The sequence below is a fragment of the Nanorana parkeri genome, unplaced genomic scaffold (genome assembly GCF_000935625.1).
Source record: "Nanorana parkeri isolate BGI_ZX_2015 unplaced genomic scaffold, ASM93562v1 scaffold514, whole genome shotgun sequence".
Classification (NCBI taxonomy): Eukaryota; Metazoa; Chordata; class Amphibia; order Anura; family Dicroglossidae; genus Nanorana; species Nanorana parkeri.
The window spans coordinates 406,889-429,767 of NW_017306782.1; the positions used below are offsets into that span (position 1 = coordinate 406,889).

General features: G+C 38.1%; 1 protein-coding gene across 1 annotated transcript in view; it reads left to right on the plus strand.

Moving 5' to 3' along the window:
• Positions 1-22,879, plus strand: part of LOC108790936 (lipopolysaccharide-responsive and beige-like anchor protein) — a 493,639-nt gene that overhangs the window by 397,869 nt on the left and 72,891 nt on the right. The window contains exons 47-48 of the mRNA XM_018561299.1: positions 12,665-12,832; positions 19,741-19,830. Of these exons, the coding sequence (XP_018416801.1) occupies positions 12,665-12,832; positions 19,741-19,830 (258 nt within the window). The remainder of the gene's footprint in view (positions 1-12,664; positions 12,833-19,740; positions 19,831-22,879) is intronic.

Consider the following 22,879-nt stretch of genomic DNA (forward strand, 5'->3'; position numbering starts at 1 on the left):
AGTTCGCTACACGCCCACATTGGCCTGGGCTGGTAGAGGTTTTCCTCTAGACTTTCCGCATCCCCCCAGATGTTTTTGAAGTTCTAGTTTATTGTGCCTACTTTCTTGGCTAGTGTCTCTCTATCATGACAAACTCCCTGGACCCTTTGTCTCTTGACAGATTCCCATTTGTTTTACCCTTATTTAAATTTAAATGCTTCCGGCCTCATGTTACTTACTGGAGTTTACCTGCAAGCCATGCAACACCAAAACCTAAATCAAACTCATCATATACTGTATGTATTTCCTTGACTGTTGCACTCAAGGTTGCTGGCTAAATTCTGTGAGATATCGTGTTGCATTTTCTATGGAATAGACACCTAAGAAAAATTTTGTTTAACCAAAACAAACAAATTTCCCTGTACCTCATAAAGTGTGGGATGGTATAGATGGCTTTGATTATTTTTTTCTACAAATTCTTATCCATCCCTACACACTAACAGAAACTAAATTTCTGGCTGTGTGTAGAAGAGTTTCCACTGGTTGCTGAAAAAAAAGATGAACAGCAGAGAGTGGATGCAACCACTTTAGTAGTTGGGATCAAATTATGCCGCTATATGTGAGAAAGAAATGAGCAGGGAGCAAAAACATTGTTAACCTTTCCCACACAACACAATTCCATATCACACTAAACAAAAAGTCAGTAATGCTCTTCCTGCGATTTTAAAATAAGACAATCCAATTTTTTTGAGTGTAGAGATCAAAAGATATCTGGCAGCTTTACACTGATCAAGAACATCTATACATACACAGAGAAAAGTGGAAAATATTGTACAGCTGTGCCAAAAAATTAGTACAGCGCAAATGTGCCAAAGTTGTGAGCCAATGAGAAGAAAAGGGTGCTTACATTAAGCACCAATGAAGCATACCCTTTCAAAGTTGTGCACTCTTTATTTACATCTTATGTTACCATGACTTTATTCAACTTTCAAGGAAACCTGTACTTTCACAAACTTAGAGTTTGTTATTGCTGTCCTCCTTTGGAGGATGTTAGTTGCCTGGTTGTTTTTGCCTCAATACTGTCTGCGACATTAGACTTGTAACAAGCATGCAGATCATGGCTCACAAAAGGATCAAAAAGTCAGGGTTATGTTAGATCTCCTGATCTGCATGCTGGTTCTTTGTCCATAACTCACAAAATGCATAAGATATACAATTAGCATGACAACCAGGAAATTTGTATTTTCAAAAGGGATTTTAGCAGTGGCAGTCTGATTCCTCAGTACAGGTTTTCTTTAACGGGGTAGGCTTGCCGGGAATTATATTTCACCTACCACAGCCCTTTATTGTGTGGCTACTTTGAGGAGTCATGAATAGGTGATTTGCCCACCAAAGCTTGTTGCATGGCAGTCTGGAAATCTGTGCTTGCATGCTAGTTCATTGTCCTGGCTAATTTACCCTTCCATTTTTATATGGTAGTTGTTTGAAAACGAAGGTAACCTAAAATGTGTGATAATCCCATTGGCTGTTTAGTCACCTTGGTTTGGTGCAATAGCTGCTCTTTGTGGATATTGGGACCTCCCCCACACAATGCTATCATATGAGATGCTGGATAGATGCTTTGTGTACACACCACTGTTCTTATTGGCTCACATTTTTTAAACGCTCTGCAGAAATTGTTAGGCAGCAATGTACTTTATTTTCCACTTTGCTCTGCATGTGTGTGTGTTTGTATATGTAATATATATAAAATCCTCCAGCTATACAATATGTTTACAATACTTTTGATGCAATCTGAATGAGGTATTAGAACTGAAATGAAAGCATCAGTGGCCTTTTTGAATTTGCAACTGCTTTGACGTCTGCCCAACTTTATCTGGATCTTAATAAAACATTTATACTGTCAGAGCTTCTGGTCTAAGTGCTATAGCAAGGGTCACCAAACCAGGGAGGCCAGACTGTGGCCAATGAGAGTAGGAAATTCCTTGGCATTAGTGGTCAATTGGAGTAATAAATGACCTAGCGCTTGTGGTCAGTAGGGGGAGGAATAATGCCCTATCATTGGTATCAGTGGGAGGAATATTGTTCCATCCCTGTTGTCAGTAGAAGAGGTAGGGCTCTATCATTTATGGCAGTGGGAGAAATGATGCTCCATTGTTGGCGTTAGTGGAAGGAGGTGTTTAGGTAGCACGCATATCTGAAACATATATCAGGTGGAAGAGAGATGTCCGCAAGCTTATAAAGTGTTGCCCCATATAATCAAGTCAGAGAATGTTGGTGGGATCCAAGGCTGGGTAGTCAGAAAAACATGACATTATTTGGTTATCTCTCCAAAGTAAAGTAAACATTGCCTGGTCTTAAATCTGCCATACACAAAAAAAAATTTGGGCCAGTTCCTGCAGAATCATCTGAAATTCAAGCTGTGGGTGGCTCTGTCGAAACCACCTGGCTTTGCAAAAGTTGATGGAAAAATCCAAGGAGCCAGGTGGAAAATTGTCAGCTGAACAGCAACTGCATATAATCGGCTGAAGTCACTGTTTAGGTATTCAGACAGCCGTGGGGGCCGGCTGCTTAAATACAATAGCTGGCATGCGGCATTCCTTCATCCACGCTGTTTAGCAGGCTTAATGCGAGAAATCTACATATTTATGTCTAGCCTTAGGATAAGAATACTTTACCAAGAAGCCCCATGATCCACACCTCTGTGGCTTTTCTCATTAATGCCTTAAATGTAATTGCAGATCTCAGGTGACAAAGGCATTTTTTTAAATGTTGCACGTGTGCCTATAGGGAACAATAGTAGTCAGTGCAGCTGGAGACAGACACTACTATTCCCTATGGTCAGCACATGCCTAAGGGTGCCCACACACCTTACGATAATCGTACGATAATCACGGGAAATCCCGCGATCGTAGGATTATCGTAAGGTGTGTGGAAGCCGTGCGACCTCTACTACAAAAGTCTTGCGATGGTTGTAAGGTGTGTGCCCAGCATAAGTTTGATTATATTTTGGGAAATGACAATTGGGGGAGGTGGAAAGAAATAGAGGCTTTTTGTGAAGGGATTGGTATTAAATTCTACTATTATGATGAGCTGTGAACACTATTATGCTATTATACCTTTCTATCTGTAGCTGCTAATCATAGGAAGTTGCTTAGAAGCATTAAATAAAAAAGAACTTTATACAATTCTGAAAATTCTGTGTCAGTTTAGGTTTGGCAATATAAGAATTCAGCCTGCTTTTATTTGTATCCGTCGTGTACATTATTACTGTTGTGCTTTCTCCTCCTCTGTTCATCCAATGCCATTCCTGTTTCTCAGCCTCTTTTCTGGCCATGTTCTGCTTTAAAGTGACACTAAACTCACAAGTAAAATCTTAAAAATGCATTCTGTATCACTCGGCTTCGGGTATAGATCCTCAAATCATCTCTGAATTGGTGCTGACACTGTCCTTCCTTCTGGAGGGGGGCTACTTTTGTTCCCCATGGTCACCGTGTTTGTTGTAATGTAGGCACCGCCCCAAGCTCCTTCATGTTATAGACTATACCTTCAAAACAAATTAGCTAACTAACCATGCGATTTTAGTACATCATAGGTGTGAGTTTGGAGCGGTCTCTACTTTACAACAAACACAGGGACCATGGGGAACAAAAGTAGTCACCCTCCAGAAGGAAGGACAGTGTCGGTACCAATACAGATATGATTTGTGGATCTACAGCGGAGTGATACACAAATAAGATACATTTTTATTAGTAGTTAAAGGTACTTGAATGTGTTTTTAAGCATTTAACTCATGAGTTTAGTGTCCCTTTAAGAGAAAAACAGATTTAATTATCTCACACCCTCCTTTCGCTGAGGAATATAAAATTATCAATGTTTTGTACTTTATATGCTGGAGACGAGGGCATAAGGTAGGAGAGTACTTAGACGTTTAATAATCTAAACATGAAGTTATTACCCATGATTTCACACAGAATGAATTAGCATGAAAAGAAATGGAAGGTGAAGGAGGCCTCCTAAAACCTTACACTCAGAGGTACCATCAACTAAACTGTCTTTTGTCTCCTGTTATACTTAGGTGGTTTTAAATTAGAGTTAATTATGCCTCTCATTTAGTCTAATCACCTTGCCATATTCTGTCATGGTGTGTACTCCTTTGAAGCTGTGCATGAAAGAGACTGCAAGCTACTTGAGCCTCATTAGTGATGTCTATTTAACACTCGTCTTTAGAACTGAAATACTAGCATCCTATCCAGTTCAGTGAAAGGGACTACAGCACAATGCAGCATACCCTAGGTAGTAGGGCCTAATCTCCCATTTTCTGCTCTGGTAACTGGCTGTTGGAGAGATCAGAAGTGATCCTTTGGTCCTTTGAAATGTGTTTGCATTCTTTTAGTCTCCTATGTTTCTAACTACCAAAAAAAATACTGTGATATATAAGCAGACAGTGTTTTGTTATTATTTGCCGGTGTATTGCCAGAAATATAAATATATACTCGGAACAGACTACAGCATGTAAATTAAAAAAATATGTTTGCTTTATTTCCATGTGTTAATATTTCATATTCATATGTCAAGTAAAAATTATATTTCATTGATGGGATAACTACAAGAGCCTTATTAAGTACTATCCAGTCAATGTTGACTCCTGGCAACAACATGGCTAGTAATTCTCCAGAATGATCTTGTCTATTTGGGGTCCTAGTCTTTGCAATACTATGTATCCATCCATCTTAATGTTGGTCATCCACTTCTGTTCCCTTTAGTTTTTTTCCAAGCAGTATTGTTTTCTACCAGTGAGTTGGTTCTTCTCATATGTCCAAAATAACGTGGAGTTGGACATTTTAGGTTTTAAGTAGTTTTCTTGTTGCAAGATGTAATTTTAAAAAAATAAATAAAAGTTCTAATACATTAATTTATATTGTGTGTTTAGCTTATTATCTAGAGTTGTGCATTAAGATCTCAAGGGTCTGTGTGGACACATATAATTCCAGTGCCTAGATTTACACAGTCCACTTGATGTTATCAGTATAACTTCATGGTCACTGGTAATGCTGGTCAAGATGTTCTCTGTGTGTGGGATTAAGAGCCTGCAGGCCAAGTTTAGTCTATTGAATTTGGATTACTTTATGCTGCCAGCATTACTGAAATCCTATTTTCTTCTCATCCAGGCCATTTAGTGCTTAGATTGTCTAGATAAGTGTATATATGTATTAGGACATTTCTAGAATTTTTCTCTTTTCTGCAGTGAAATCCTTCCTCATTTTATCAGTATTCAGGTTGTACTCTCCCATCATTACATTAATCCCTTACAATGCTGTGTACACTAAAACAAATGAGCATATATGTTTAAATCAACAAAATCTTATTGCCATACCTTGCATACCTAAATGTTTAAAGGGCAATGAGTTCTGTTCATTTATGTTTACTAAATTAATTTAAACATTTATATTGAATTGTGATTAGTGTAATACCTGTGAAAAAAGAAAAATGTTAAAAGTGCTTAATATCTGGTAAGAGACGTATGCTTATGTATGATTTTATCATATATAGTAGGGACTGGTTTATGATTTTATTGTACAAAATGTTTAGTGGTGATGGCAACATCGACACTAAACTTTTTACTGTAAACTCCGTAACAAGGACTAGAGGCCACCACCTAAAATTGGTGGAGAAAAGATTTATCCACAAGGGGCGTAGGGGATTCTTTTCAGCTAGAGCGATAACATTTTGGAACTCTCTGCCACAAGCAGTGGTATCTGCAAAGAATATTGATTTGTTCAAAAAACACAAATAGACATTCAGCAGCATCTAGGTGCATTTCACACAGACCAAAAATATTTAAATCCCAGGACCGTTTAGTCCTCATTTACATGTCCCAATGGGTCCGGACAGCAGATTCTTGTGATTGGAATCACAAGTCTATGTGAACAGTTGCAGACTGGAAGCCTTGTAAAAAGCAATGACAGACTGACAGAAGCCATAGCTGTCCTTTGCTATACACATGTGTCCGGACAATTTTTTTTTTTTGTTGGAGTGGGGCTGTCAGTATGTTAGCTGCAGTGCAGTGTGTTTTCGTTGCGTTTTTGACGCGTTCGTGCGTTTCCGGACTGTATCCGGACCGGACAAAATGTGACATGCAGTATTTTCTCTGTCCAGACCGGAATGGACTGCGCACGTGAGAACTGTAGCCCCACAGGTGCTTATGTACCTGTTTATGGTGGCAGTGGCTAAAATCTTGTTTGATGCTGCCTAACCATTAACTTCTCATAGACTTGAAAGGGGCCTTACTCTACTTACTTGTATAGGTTCAGCCCAATCAAGCCTCAAACTAGATTTCTGAAAACCTCATATGAGGTTGCCACCATCAGGAGGTAAGTAGGCACCAGGGTAGCGTTTAGCATAGAATAGGCTAGGGTGATCAGGTTTTTATTCTGAATTGAACCTGTTTAACCTTTTTGGAAGGAGAAAACGTTCTCATAAAAAGATTATAGCATAACAAATGCACATGCTCGGACCCGGTTCATAACAAATACCACTAAGACTTGTAGTACACTCCCACTTTCCCCAACCCCTGAGAAAATGATGAAACACTACAAAAAAAACACATTCCTCCTTTACCCCTACCCTGAAACATCTTTCCCCTCTACCATAATGCCTCCATTCCCCTTTTCCATCAAACCCCTCTTTATTTCCCCTCTCTTGTTCCCCAACTTCCTTCTCTTTTTTTCTCTTTTTCTTCCTTTTTTAAATCTCTCTCTCAGCTCTCTCTGTCTTTAAACTCTCTTCCTAGTCTCTCATCACATACCGAGCATCTAGTCCTGGTTTTCCACATAGTATGCCTTTCCAGCCCAAATGTAAAAGTATAATAGAGTTATATCTGCCCAATTCAGGGACCTGTCAGATATCGCATATTAGGAAACGCCCTACCCCCTCAGCTCCATCAGGTGCTTAGGTATAAATTGTTCTGCTATGCCTTATCAACTGCTCAACAACTGCTCTTCCCTTATAACTACTTGGTACCTGTATCTTTAAAAACGTAAATAGAAACTTTATGGGGAAAAAGTTACCATATATGTATGTAGCTGTCTGCTTGGAGCTTTAATGTTCTTATTCTATTATTGAGAATATCTTCTTTGTTAGTGCACCAATGTGAGAACTGCAGATTGGTTTTCTACTTTAAAAGAAAAAGCCAATTTGTTTGGCTTATTTTTATTACTAAAAATTATAATTAGGAAAAAAATATTGAATGTGACAATCTACATACAACTAGTAGAGTTGCTATAATAATGAATTTTAAGTTATGTTATTACAATGTTTAATGCTAGATTTGCTGTATGCTTGGCTTACTTTATTTCTATTATGCTTGGAAGTAATGTGCTGCAGTAGCGTGAACACTGTACATTTTAGCATATTTCAAGTGTTCTTATTAAAAAAAAACAGATATCAGTGTAAGACAGTTTGTCAAGGCTGAAATGAGTCTCAGGGGAATGTAATGACAATCTGTGTGCTGCTTCACACAACAACCTATTCATAGCCTTATTTGATTCTTAACAATTGGACTTCAGCCTCTGATTTTTCTCATAAATCTCCCACATTGTATAGTACTATATTTCTCTCCGACAGTTTAGTGGATTTAGTTTTTGTACAAATTTTCCTCAGAGCACACATTGGGCATAATTGATGCTCACAGCCAGCTTTGGGAACACTAACAATTGATTGGTTTTGTTAGGTTTCCGAGTGGTTGCAATTCCGTTGTGAAGGCAAAGGGTAAAATTAAGGAAGGTGTTCATTTTCACATCCCCTGGAGTGTAGCTGAAGGTCATCATTCTACGCTTGACACCTCACTCCACTCCTAATGTACCCTGCAACATACAGTATGCTTACTAAATTAACAGTTGAATTTATGTGGTTATTATTTATTTATAAGAAACTCATAAGTAGGAGGAAATGCAAATGCCCTGATGAGGCAGCAAAGCTTTAACCAAAAAAATAATATTTTTTAACATAAAAGACGCCTATTGATATGATGACCAGTGTCGGTAGCCTGTTCATGGAAAGTGCAAGCAGTCCAGGGCATGTAGCAGGGTAGCTTTTCACCACACATTAACCAGGATGATCCACTTTTGTCATTATCTGGAAACCCACCCTGAGAAATGCCACGCACCTATCGCTGGAGCTCATATATGTAGAGAAGAAGTGGCTGCATAGAAGCTACAGGAGATCAACAGCACTGATATGCAACAAAGCATATAAAATGGTGAACGCAAGTATATTATTTAAACAAGTGGCAATTGTTTATCATACAAAATATTTTGCCAAACCTAATGGGTTTACATATACTTACAGGTAACCCAACGTTTTAAATATTAGCCCTCATGTGTTTAGTAACGCTAGGCTGGGTTGGCGCTATTTTAGTGAATACTTTAGTTTGGTCCCAACCCACATTTTTGCTTAATGCAGTTGCCAAGGGAAGTAGGACACATTTTGGACATTATTGGCAGTGGACACAGATTGCACCTTTCTATACCGCACTGAGGTTTACACTGGCATTTAGCTTAACTTCTACTGCACAGTAAAAGCTCTGCTGTAGTGAAATGCTCATAAGTGGTTATCATCCATAACGGAAGTGTCCAGATTTTAAAATAATTTTATCTTATTTACTATGGCTCTAACTGTTAACTAGACTGGTAGATTTGCCAGAAGATTAGCAAATCTAACTTTTCACAGAGAAATCTAATTTTCCACAGAATAACATGAACGTGTGTATTGTTTTGGCCACCCACTGTACATAATGCAGATCAGAAATCCTGTTTCTTAGATTTCCCTGCGCAAGGTTAGATTTGCAGATCAGTTGTTAGTCAAATTGTTCATCTAGATTAATAATAATTACTCGTACAAAGTGCATCTAAAAGGTACAAACTCCTTTTGTCTGCTGCTGAAGTGGTTAAACAAAGCCAATAAAGAAAACTAAGGTTTGCACTGGGATGCTTGAATGCTAACAGCTTGCTTAGAGCAAGATGATACTCATTAGTGCTGTGGTGTGCATCGCAGGGTATAGAATAGAACGACTTGCCTGCAAACTTAAACAGCAGCTTGTCATTCCAGGCTCTTAAATAAACATTTGAAGGAAAGCCATCAGATTCATAGTGGGTGATTCATTCTGATGTGTTTCCTTTTTCTAAGCTGTTTTCTAATCAGACCTTCTGTCAAAGTACTGGCATTGCTCTTGGGTATAATTTATGGTTACATCCCATTTCACATTAAAAATGTAGCTTATTAGCCTAACAGAGCGGGGATAACAGAAAATAGCATACCTTCTGTGCACACTCTCTTATTATTAATCTGGAAATCGATCTGTTATGGTGTGCGTATTTGTTTCAGTCTCCGCGTGTCACTTTATTGTGGTTTTTAGCTGGGGCACCTGGGGAGAATAATCTCTTAAAGGCATATAGCACTGACATTAACCGTGTCAATTAAAAGCCAGCTAGGAGTGAACTGCATTGATAAGTACACTCCTAAACATGGATAGTGTATTAGGTGTGACATGCATTAAGGCTTCTGCCAAAGGATGTAGCTGTATTAAATGTCTTTAACAAATAAATGTTCTACAGAACATCGCCTTTGTTATATGTATGCCTGCAGGCTACTTAGCTCTGGTCGTTTTTGAACATATTGGCTATAGTTTGAAGACACATGAATTATTTATTGATTAACCTGTTGTTAACATAGAGCTCTAATTATGTAAAAAAAAACACACCTTCACTATTTCACCTATAAGTGTAATTTTTGCTGATGTCCATAACAAAATACAATTCTCTTGAGGGCTTGTTCACACCATGTCCGGACCAGATCCAGACCAGTACGGTTTTTTAGGCTCTGCTTTTTCCCTGTTCACTATCAGGTTGACTGTCAGAATAATTTGATTTCAAAGATCTCATTAGAAGGTATAAGGGACATCAGTGTTCAATAACGCATAAGAAAATAAGTTCTTATATGCACATTACAGATATGTCCAGTTTGCCCCAAAACTATGTCAGATTTTTAATCACTCAAACAGGAATCCTATGAGTAGTCAATAGAACCTAATACATACTGGCTCCTCATTTATCTGCAATCGGTCTGTGAGCCATGAATGATATTGCACATTCACTACATTGTAAGGTCGATTAACAATGTGCAATCACAAGTAATTTTGTTGGTTGGACTGATTGGTATGGGAATCTGTTACCCCCCCCTTGGGCAATTTAGATCTGTAGAGCTCACAACTTAAAATCTTGTTGTGTGCCTATAAGATGTTAGATCTTACGGGCATGGACCATTAATAACTACTAAATATTTTCAGTTTATCAGCAATTTGATAAGTTGGTAGCTGAGGTTAGACAAGATTTGCCTCTCACTATGTACAACCCCTTCAATATTTATGTAATGATTACCCAAATACCCTAACATAAGTTTCAACATATCACATTTCGTTTTCCATTTTTAACATTGTGGTGTCATTATTTTAAGGCCAGAACAGTCATTTAGGTCAGCCTTGACAGAGGCATGCCATTTACACCATCTGGTGTTAGCCATTCTGCTACCTCTGCAGTAAAAGAGAGTTTGTGCTGTGCATTCAGTCACAAAAATAAATAAAATCCAACACTGTCAAAGATTAGGCCACCGTGAGAATTTGCATCGCTTTTATTTCTGCTTTGTGCATGATTTTATAGCCTGCAGAACACTTATGAGATCTCTGGTGGTTGTCTCTTATTAAGCAATTATACATGTATTAATTTTTAATAGGATTAAATACTAAGTTTTATGGTTTTAATTTTGTGAGTATATTTATGGGAATGGTTATCACAGGTAGGCTTTGTTCTTGCTGGATTATTACAAGCTGTAAATTAGATAAAGTGTTCCTTTTAATCAAATCTGCTGGCATATATGTGCAAGTATTATTTTTAGAGGTGGTGTGTTAGCGGCAAATCATTTATCACTTTCCAGCAATATGTTGTTAGTGGCGCACTGTATGTGCACTTAATATAATTTCCATTGTCCTCTGTGTTTACTATCTATTCTTCATTAAAGAAAATTATTCAACAATTCAATAAGAAAAAGGCTTTTCGGTTATTTCTGCTTTTGATTTGTTATGTTATTTTGTTTCCTGGCAAATACTTTTTTTTTTCAAGAAAAACAGCTAAAATTCCGCGCCAGGCCAAAGATATTAAAGTGTTTGATTGAAAGTTCTAATTAAGTGAATCTTAGAAAATTAGCTGAAATTAGCTGTCAGAAAGTCACATTTAAATGAATAATGGTAGGCTTTGGCAGTAAACATTTAAATGATATAAATTGCCATTTAAGCGTATGGTTTAATGTTTGTCATACATTAATGTGACATCTGACTGTGGTGACAATCAAGCAGCCTTCTGTAATTTGAACATATTTAGGGCTTTTGTCCTAAGTGCCACCCACAAATTAAGACAATTGCTGTTTTTTTGTTGTTTTTCGGAATGTGTTTTTATGGCATTGTTAATGAAAAAGGTTCATCATTTTTGTTGAGTAGTTATCTATACCTGGTATTGATTGTACAATACTGTTATCTGCTGTAACGTCAACCTGACTTTGCAAGGAGATGATACAGAAGATGTTAACATTAGGGTTGTAATAAATAAATGTAAGTGTCAATATTTGTCACTGCCTGGTCCGTGTAAATACATATGGCAATACAATACAATGATTCCTTTCTTATTTTAAATGGTATATATCTAACAAAGGCAGTATTAACTGAATACCTTTTGGTGTGCATTACCATATCATAAGTACCTCCAATCATGTAGTCATTTTTAGTGAGTACATACTGTGTTAAATATATTTCAAAAACATTAATAACAAATACTTAGTAAAATCTGTTTTATGAATTATTATTTATTGTGGAATGTATGAAAAAGTATCCCTAGTAGTACAAAGATCAGTAAAGCTCTTGTACATCTGCAAAGTCACCAAGCCCAATACTGTTCACAAGCCTCTGAGGTCATACTTTATTATGCCCTTACTACATCCACGTAATTGTGATTTGAGCAGTGAGGACACATTACTGTATAGGAAGTCTCTCCAAACACAATAGTGGCTGGTTTTTGTTGTGTATCTATGGTCGATCTGAAGTTTCAGTGGAGGAAACCAATAAGCAGATTGGCTGTGACTTCACATATTTCATTTTTGGTAATATAATGTAGATTGTAAAATCAGAATGTAACTTGATTAGCTTACCAAACAAACAGAAAGTGCTTTACCTACTTCCCCCAATGCAGTTCCGCAGAACACCGGTGCACAACCAAGGCTTTCACGAACAGTAGAAAGAAGTGTTGCACATGTTTCTGGATCCAGGAAAAATCTTCTTTATTTATTCAAGGAATAAGACCAGGCATGGCAATCCTGCTAATTGACCCCACCACTTAACCCCCAACTTAATTCTTTAGCCTTACACCTCATATCCCCATAACCTTACCTTTAAAACCTAAGGCTTAACTGAAACCTTAACCAAGTAAATGCAGATTTTTACCTTAGTAACACAAAATACTTGCAGTTCTATGCTGCAACACTCCTGGTCAAATACGATTTCAGCTAAATGATGATGGCATAAATGCTTGATGAAGTGTTGTGTTTACTTGTCTGACATATCATTGTCTCTCTATATTTGCAGGCCTTGGAAAGTGAGTTTGTGTCTTGCCAGCTCCACCAATGGATTGATCTTCTATTTGGCTACAAGCAGCAGGGACCAGAAGCCGTTCGAGCACTGAATGTGTTCTACTACCTGACCTATGAGGGGGCTGTCAATCTGAGCTCCATAACAGATCCTGTCCTGAGAGAGGTATGTTCATATGTAATGTATTTCTTGTCAAGAGTGTTAAGCCATATTGTTTTATATACTCTGTTGTTTGACAAATTGGCTTTTTTTTTTAATATGAAGTGTGGTAGTTTGTAGCAGCCAGTCAGAGTTGATCTTTCATCAGTAATAGTACTTAGAGAATGATTATTTAGAGTGTGGGTGGTGAATGCACCTTAAATCGGACCCTTACACTAAAAAATCAAATTCTACCAATGCATCCCTCTATGTATGATGATTAATAATAACATTGACATGTCAGGTGTAAAATGCTGTGATTATGAAATACTTACACTTGCAGAGCATTCACTTCCTGCTTTGAAAGTGCAAAATACTTCAGTTTGCCAACGCAATGCACGCTTTGATTGCCTTGTTATCAGCAGAGCATTGTTTGGAAATCTCATATGTAATCTCATGAGATATCTGAGAAACTAATTTTCCTCCCTGAGATGATGTGCATGGTCACATGTGCCAGAAATTCAGGAAGTAATAGGAGAGCTAGTAACCTGCCCTTAGTAAACATGGCCACTGTCAGAAGACTGGGGAAGAAAAGAGAAATAAGGTATGCAAAGAATACAAAGTCGGCAATTATCTAGAAGTATGTGTTCATAGATTGTCATTACTAAACATTTCTAAAGGTGTGTTTGTTATTTTAAAGATATGGGTAAAGGTCCACTTTAAGCAATTTAAATAGATAAATGTACTTTTAAAGCACAGCTCAAGTCACACAAAAAATGCTAGTAGGCAATGTGTTTTGGCAGAGACTTTGTATGTCTCTTCAGACAAAAACTCCTTTGCCTTTTTTTTTATTTTTTTAGCATTTTAGTTTTTTACTAACACTGTCTTTTGCACATGCGCTGTGTAACCTCTTGGCATCTATGTACATAACTTCTTACCTTTAGCCTCTTCTACCCTGTGATTTATCACAATCTGGACCATTATATCAATTGCTTTGTTTACAATTATTCAGATTGCACTTTATGGTGCAGTGAGTAACTTTCTGTAGACCAGAAGTGTGAAAGATGAGCTAGACATCTCCATATACCTCTCTGATTCAAAGACTTCAGTGCCACTAGCCATGAATGATGGCTTATATACTGTACTGTATTCACATTTACACTGGAGAAATGCATCACAAACTGCTGGAAAAAGGTAACCCTCGCATACATTTAGCCAAGTCCGACCCTCCCCCATTCCATGTGGATTCCGACGGCTAATTGCGAAGAGCAAATTGCGCATCTAGAGAAGTCTTGTGTGTCTGCTTATTCTCAGTCCTGATCTTCACATGTTGCTGACTATGTTATGCAGTGCAGGCTGCAGATCTTGTCCCTACCCAAGCCTGTAATTGGTCAGTGAAAGGAAAGGCAGCAGGCTGATGAGCTCCTCTCTGTGTCAGTTTGCTCTATCCTCCTATCAATATACTTCTTTCTTGCACATGAGCACTGCAGCACAAATGATTGGCTCCTCATGTTGCTTTTCCCTCCTCAGCCTGAGCTCTGCTGTAGAATGGATTGCAAGAGACTGATACCAAGTCAGTTTTTTGGCATATTTCTTTACTGTATTGTTTTATAATATAAGCTGAATGTTTACATTAAAAATAATTTTAGTAGAGATTTGCTTTTTGAGAACTGAAAGATGTACAGGAATAGATATTTATGAATGAGATAATATGTTTTGTATTTTCACAAAGTAAGGTAGGCAATGTACACCATATTATTGATTGATTTGCATAATAAATCTATTTATCCTTTCATCCACATTTAAACAGTACTGTAGTACATATGTTACTGTAAATTATCATGTAAATAGTGTCACTTGCATTAGTCTAGTTGCCCAATAGTTTAGTCTGCTGCCTTTTTCATTTAATGTTAAAACATATTTGCCCTCTTAGAAGTAAGACTATTTTTACATAAAACAAATTAAACAAAAAAGAAATGGGCCCATTGGAACCCTGTCAGGCTTTAATGGTGCACATACAAAATCTTCTTCAAAAATTAGATTCCTTAATTCAAGAACAACTGTACAAATTACATAAAAATTCATAAAACCAAGAGATTTTTTCGCTTGGCAATAGCATGTGCCTCCAAGGAGGTATAAATAATGGACATCTTAACATATTGTTTTTGGCATAGATTCTGTGACATTACAGACATTTATGCGTTGTCTTTTTTCCGACACCTATTCATTTAAAGTTTTTAAATATATCTGAGAGCCTCCTGAAGAAGCAATTGATTGGAGATTGTGAAATGTGTTTGAGGTGCTTTGTGGTCTTCGCTTTGAGCCTTTGTAATGATACAAACTGTAAAAACTGTTTGTATGCATATATAACAATGTAAATGCATTGCAAACAAATTGAATAAGTAGGCCAACGGAGACAAATTCTCGGTTTTATGAATTTTCCTGTAATTTGTACAGTTGTTCTTGAATAAAGAATCTAATTTTTTAAGAAGCTTTAGTATGTGTACCATTAACCTCCTTGGCGGTATTCCCGAGTGTGGCTCGGGGTTAATTTTCTGTACCATAAGCAGTAACCCCGAGCCACACTCGGGAATACACAGGGCGTCTCTTACCTTGTCCCTGGAGACACGCTGTGTCCTCTGGCCGGTGCCGGCATCCGTCTTCCGGGTTCCGTCCCTTGCGAGCGTCGCAGGGGGGCGGAACCGGCGGGAGATTCAAAAGTTAGGGAAAAAAACGAAAACAAATAGAACGAAAAAAGGAAGAAAAAAAAAGAAAAAATCATACCGCCACGGAGGTTAAAGTCCGACAGAGTTCCAATGAGCCCATTTGATTTTTGTTTAATTTTCTAAGCAGTTAATATTTGGATGTGGTGCTTTTGTCTATATTTAGGCAAACAAACTATATACAGGTGAAACTCGAATAATTAGAATATCGTGCAAAGTTCATTTATTTCACTAATGCAACTTAAAAGGTGAAACTAATATATGAGATAGACTCATTACATGCAAAGCAAGATAATTCAAGCCGTGATTTGTCATAATTGTGATGATTATGGCTTACAGCTCATGAAAACCCCAAGAACCCCAAATCCACAACCTCAAAAAAGTAGATTATTACATGCAATCAATAAAACAAGGATTGTACATAGAAGAATATCGGACCTCTGAAAAGTATAAGCATGCATATGTACTCAGTACTTGGTTTGGGCCACTTTTGCAGCACTTACTGCAATTACTTTTGCACGATATTCTAATTATTCGAGTTTCACCTGTATAATGTTTATTTAGTATTTGTTATTTTCAGACAGATGTTATCAGGTTGCTAGTCATCTATGGCTATTTTTTCTTCAACTGTTAAATTCTCACATTGGAGCTAGTGCATGAAAATTGTGTTTGTAAAATATTTCTCGTTGCCAATAGCAGCCAATCATCTTCTGCCTCTTATTATTGCAGCTCAGGTTTAAAATATGAAACGATGATTCTGACTGGTTGCTGTGGGAACAAGAAATGTTTCTTAAATCAAGCTTTCCATACATCAGCCTTCTTGTGTCCAGTATCCAGAGCAGTAGGTGTTTAAAGCAAGCACATCAGACATAGCTACTGTTTGAAATTACCCATGAACTCATTGCCTCTGAATGCAATTGAGTGACATTTGTTTCTGTTGCTTGTGTCTGCTTTGACTAGCTGGTTTGTCTCAGATTGGCAGTCAGGATTATATTTCAGTCCTCCCAACACATGTAACTGTCAAGAACAAGCCTGGGCCTTTTTATTCCTTAACTGTATCTTACCTAGACATTGGAAAATCTCATTGTTCAGCAGTGTTATATTTTTCATCAGCCTTTTTATTGGTTAAGGGTTGACAAATGTTATATAAGCTACTGGAAAATGGTAATATAAAGCTGTTAAATACACATTACACATTTATGATTTCCTGCATTAAATCAAACGTTTTGGTGAATTCAATATATTTAGTCCAAAACAAACTTGTAAGCATGCATGAATTATATATAAAAAATATCAGAAAAAAGAAATTCATATGGCAAAAGACATGATAAGGGGCACTCAAGATGAAAAGTCTGGTACAAAATGGTAATTTGGCAGCATAATCTATACCAGTGGCGGAACTATCGCCATAGCGACCCAGGCAGCCGCTATGGGGCACAGGGGAGGGCCAGCCAGGATGAGGAACAAAGGGGTCCCCCTGATGCCATGTGGGCTGCCTGGGTTGCTATGGCATCGCAGGCTGCTGGCTGTCACTGGTGGCTGTGAGGAGGAACACGCTGCTGTCCACATCACTCACATCCCTGAGTCCGTGACAGCCAGCACCTGCGGTGGAGGAGGCCGGGGCCCTGTGATTTCTAGTTACGCCCCTGCTCTATACCTTTTATTTGGTCAATACAGATCAGGTGGTGTATTGCAGTGTGATCGCTAAAACAAGTCTTCATGATATCCTAAAGTAATTAAATTATTTAAAAACTGTCAACTCATGACCTCCATTCCAATATCTTTTACAATATAGCAGTTTCTTCTAGGTTGTTGACATGCTTTTAAGTAAACCTACACACTGCAAAGCTACCTGAAGCTGATGCCAATTATCAAATCAGATATTGATGCTTTGTTTATGCTCTGATCGCTTGGGGAGCCTATGAGCCCTGGGAGCTCAGTTTGCAGCCCATGTGTCAAAAACCCTGCACACTACTCTGCATGATTTGTATATTGATATCCCTGGGACTGAAGGCTTTCTGGTGCGCTTATGAACATCAAAAAAGATTATGTAGTCACCTATGCTCCTCAGTGCCATCTAGTGGGGTAGTGCCATGCAAATATGCTGGATGAAAGATTTATAACTCAGCCCTTTAGTGTTGGTTTTACTGTACAGTGTGACAGATTACTTTAAGGTAAACTGAGTTTAATTTCTTTCTTTAGGATATTGGCATTTCTCTGAATATTTTTATTGGATACTAGTCTTTACAGTGCAAGTATATCAATGCAGGATAAGTGCTAGAAACTTATTTTTAATGTCCCTTTCTTGGTGGTTGCAAGACGATGTCTCATTAAAGTGTTCTGTTTTGGCCTTAGCTACATAACTGTACATGTGGTCATTTTCTATGTAATCAAACTCCCACAGAAACGTTATGAGTTAGTAGGTTAATTAAGCATTTTATTGTTGCAGCTCATATTAGAGATTTTATTATTTAATTGCTATTTTCGATATATGAGGGGTCACAGAGCTTTTATGGATTAGACTGCCTATAAAACGTCTATGCTCAGCATCCTGCCCTTTCCTGTTATAGTCGGTCTGTTTTTATTTCTCTATTCACAGCCTTAGTTCTATCAGACAGTCATGGAAAAAAAAGCAATTTTGAGTTTGTGTCTGCAAAGAAAAAGTAACAAACCTATGTATTTACCTTAACTGTCTCCATATGTGTGTTCTTGGCTTCCACCAACCACTGACCTCTACTGAGAGCATTGTCCTGTTGCACAAAATGTTCAGTCCAGATTATACATTGATGTCCATCCCAATCGGACAAGTAAAGCCAAACATAATACAGTTCAGAATGCTAAGTCTATGTAGTCGATATTTTTCATGCATTAAAGCCAACCCTGTATCCAAATATTAGTGCCATATTAACAATCTTGCTGGAATGGATAAAGAATAATCAAATTCCTTTCCTGGAGAATATGCTGCTGCAGGCAGGTCCCATCGTTAAAATCACACTTCACAGGACTCAATATGGCACATAACTGCTTCCATGCTTGCCCATGTGACCTAAAGATGAGGCAGAGAATAATCTATGTTTTCTGGCCTAAAGGAGCATAGAGAGTGTCTCATTTCTGCTGCAGGGTTTGTGATGAGCATATATATATATATATATGTGTGTGTCTTGTCATGCACATACATAGTTGCAAACTATGCATAGAAACAAGATGTTTAATACATTACAGCACAGATTTCGCACATGAAGATCCCATCCCAGAGCAAAGATATAGGTTTTGCAGTGGAAATATATGGAGAACCCATATGCCGGTGTAAGGTTTCAGCTGTTTTCTAGGAGATTTACCCTCAAAAGGTTCATACACCATCCAATTACATCTAAAGTAGAGTAATCTATATTCAGTGGAGTTAAACTTTAGCCTGTTTATTCTGTTGTTGCGCCTCAATATGTGAATATTGGACCCCCTACTTGTTAGTAACTAGGCTTGAACAAATAAGCTATTTTTTGTTTGTACAAGATAGATAGGAGTATCCTCCCATACCAACACATGAAGACCATTGACTTCATAATTGTATTTGCTTTTTTATTGCTCACATTGGGAACAATTAAAACATTTGCACAGGCTTATGGCTGGGCACCATCTTGTTACACATTTGCTGCTTTGTTTATTACCTTCTAAAACAGTAACAAAATGTATTCAGTAGGATGTTCTAAATTATGTGTGTTCCAGAAAAATACAGACAAATAGACACACATCTACAAGACGCAGGAAATTCTTGGTTTTTAGCTTGCACAGCCATTTTCCCATCATGACTGTTGTCTAAGAGTTTTCTATGGCATTGTATATAGTTTCTTTGTTTTATTAACATTGTAAGGACTTTTATCTGTAAGTCGAGCTATGCGTAGTTGAGGTAATCATCAGCAATCCAGGCAAAACACATGATTTCTGATTGTAATATCACAGCTTGTTTCTGCTTAATATCACACAGCAGCGTGGAGAGTTTTCTCATGAGTTTCTCATGAAAAGAATATGTAAGCTCCTAAAAATGACTTCACCAGAAATAGCAGTGCCAATTGCTGGATTTGGCTCCATTGCTAGAGAGAGACTATTTTGGGTATGGTACCAGTTAGGATTAACAAAATGTTAATTACTTATTACAACTTGTATTCATCTCTTTGGCACCTGTTTTTTGAGTCTACATTTGTAATCATTTTTTAGGGTGTGGAGGCCCAGATCCGGAGTTTTGGACAGACTCCATCACAGCTGTTAATAGAACCACATCCTCCCAGAAGTTCAGCCATGCAAGTGGTAAGTACAATTTGCTTAGAATCAAAGCTAATACTGAAATATAATTACTACATTTGTTGTAAAGCACCTAGTGGCAAATATGCTGTATCAGTAGTACACAATGTTTATAAGATCTTGTTGATTTTATTGCCCTTGCTTCATTAGTATTTATTAAAGCCAAGACTACTAGCTTGAAACGCATTGTTAGATATCCTGTAAGGTTAGAGCATATTCTATATGAGATCTTGTTTGAAATGTGATCTCGCTACCCTTCATATAAGAATTCAGTGCACTACTAGAATATTGCACCATGTTATCCATCAATCAGTACAGAATGTTTGTTTTATTGTCTGCCTTAGCTAACTTAAGTTATTAAAAATGCAAACTTTCAAGATTCTCTGGATCCCTTCATCAAACTTTACATATCTAAATCACTTGTTCAAATCAATAAAAAGGAGAGAGAGAGATATGACAGCGTGCTTAAAATTTGCTATGAGAAATGAGTTAAACATTACCAACACAACTGATTAAATTTTTTTTACATCTTTAGCGTACATGAATATATCAGTAGAAATACTTTTTTGCACTTTTTGAACAGAAATGACAAAACACTTTTAATGGTATAGTTAACCGCTCAAAAGGTAGAAAATATGAGACGTTTATTGCTAGGGTGTACATGCACTTTAAGGCATGTTATAAAGTAGTGGATTTTTGGAAGTAAAAAGCTAGTGTTTGCATAGCCAGAGATGCTTTGTTAATTTCCTTATTTAAGTTTGTAAGAAAAATGTCTGTGTGTGGTATTTATAAAATGCTTACTGTATTCTACGTACCCAAAAGTGGTATTGCATAATATATAATATGCAGCCCTTCCATTGTAACAACGGTCTGGATATGGGTACAGTGAGAGGGTGACTTGAGGATATAATAGAACATATGTCTGGTTGACAGAAAGTTGTGGAAATTGTGTTTTAAATAGAACAAATCTAAAAGGCGATTATGTCTTTTTTGGCTCTAAATGGCAAGAGAAGAATTCCTGGGTGGTGTTAGAGGATTACGAGTAGATGACACATTTACACGAATTGGCTGTCTGCCACATTTGCTGAGTTTCCCTTGCTTGTTAACCTGTGTGTGGAACTCTGAATTTATTCAAGGGGCTCAAGTTATTTTGCAGAGTTGTCTAGTTGTGTTTGATATACAATTGTAACTGCTCATTTCACATCTCTGGCTACTGTAAAAGTACAGCCAGTTGATGCAGTATTTAAGTTTAATTCATTAAATCCCAGTGGACTATCACTGTATTAAAAATTATCTTTTAAACAGAATTTTGGTTTGATGAATGAATTTCTGCATGCATGTTTGTTACATGCAAAATGTGTAGGAGAGTTTTAATTTACAGTCCAAATTAAGTTTTTCAAGCAAAATGACTGAAATGCATTTGGATTGCAGTCTAAATGGTAAGTGCTGTAGGTCTTACGGTTTGGCTTTTGGGTTAAAAACTTTCCCACACCTCTTAAACATCCAGTCCCTTGCCTGTAGCCTGCAGCTGAGGACTGCTGCTCTCTAGGTGAGAGAGACGGTCTTTTAGCAGTGGTCTGTCAGAGCTATAGCAATGTACTCAGCAAAGCTTGTATTCCCTGATGTTTGCGGTGCTGTATCTGACATGGCGGGACCTTGTTGGACCACTGCAGAGAGACTGTGGCTCTCAGACAGAGAGCAGCAGTCTTGAGATGGAGGCTACAGGAAAGGGACAGGGTGTTTTAGGGATGCTGCAACTCAAGCATTAAGATTTACTATTTCCCTGCATGCTAAATGTGTTTAAAAAATTTAGTTAGGCTTTAAATTTCAGTACGTTGTCTGCCTATATTTTTATATAGAGGTCTTCACCTGCTCTAACCCTTATCCCTGCTGCTGGACATTCATCCCTGTTGCTCTGTCCTGTCCTGCCTCTGCCCTGTTGTTTGTAGGACTAAAGTCTGTAGGTAGGCTGGTCGCCAACATCTATGATATTCGCTTTTTGCATGTATATGACTTAAATGCCCTAAACCACCAATTTCAAAGAGCAGAAATCTGTCAGACTTTCCGATATGTTCTATAGACCCCCCAGCCATCCCTAAACCTGAGGCACCCACATTTTTAGCTTCCTCCCTGCTAGCTCCCACATGTTATTATGAGATGAGTTATCACTGTGAAGGATAATAAGCGAGACAGGAGGTGGGCCCAAGTGCCAAATTCCTTTGGGAAGATGGGATTTAATTGAGCACTCTAGGGCTGCAACAACTAATCGACATAATCGATTATAATCGATTATTGAAAAAGTTGTCAACTTTTTAAATCATCGATTAATCGGCTTTCCGATTGGTTGCCCCTGTTCATGGCTCCACACACACTGCGCGCCGCACCTCCTCCCCACCTCACGCGCGCCGCTGCCAGACCCGCCCACCTGCATCCACGCCTCACCTCCTCCCCACCTCACGCTCACCACCCGCCCAAATCCACAATAGGCACAGGGACGCGGAGAAGAAGTAAGGAGGAGCAGATGTGGGCGGATGACAGCCGCCGATAGAAAGGCCCGATCTCAGAAAGAAAGTTGCTGGAAGACTGCTCAGGTAAGCCTGCACTGGGATTAGTATTCCTCTATAGCTGATGGTATATTATACAGCACAATGTACCATCAGCTATAGAGTACTACAAATCCCAGCAATACACGCCTGTGTGCCACTAGATTGTGGCGTCGTTAATCTAGTAATCTAGTGGCACACAGGCTGATTGCAGTCCTGAAACTGCTGTATCCTCGAAACCACCTATACATGCCTTTGTTTGACCTACCATTGTGAGTACCCTTGCACTCTATATTTGTGTCTTTTTAACCCTTTCGCTGCCAAGGACGTACGGCATACGGAGCTACAAAAGTGCTTCTGGCTGGCCAGCTCAGTATGCCGTACGGACCCTGGCATTTACAGTTCTACTATAAGCTGATGGCATTTACAGTTCTACTATAAGCTGATTAATAGCTGTCATCAGCGGCTCACAAGCTGCTGATGACTGCTATCATCAAAAATACCAGGCGCCC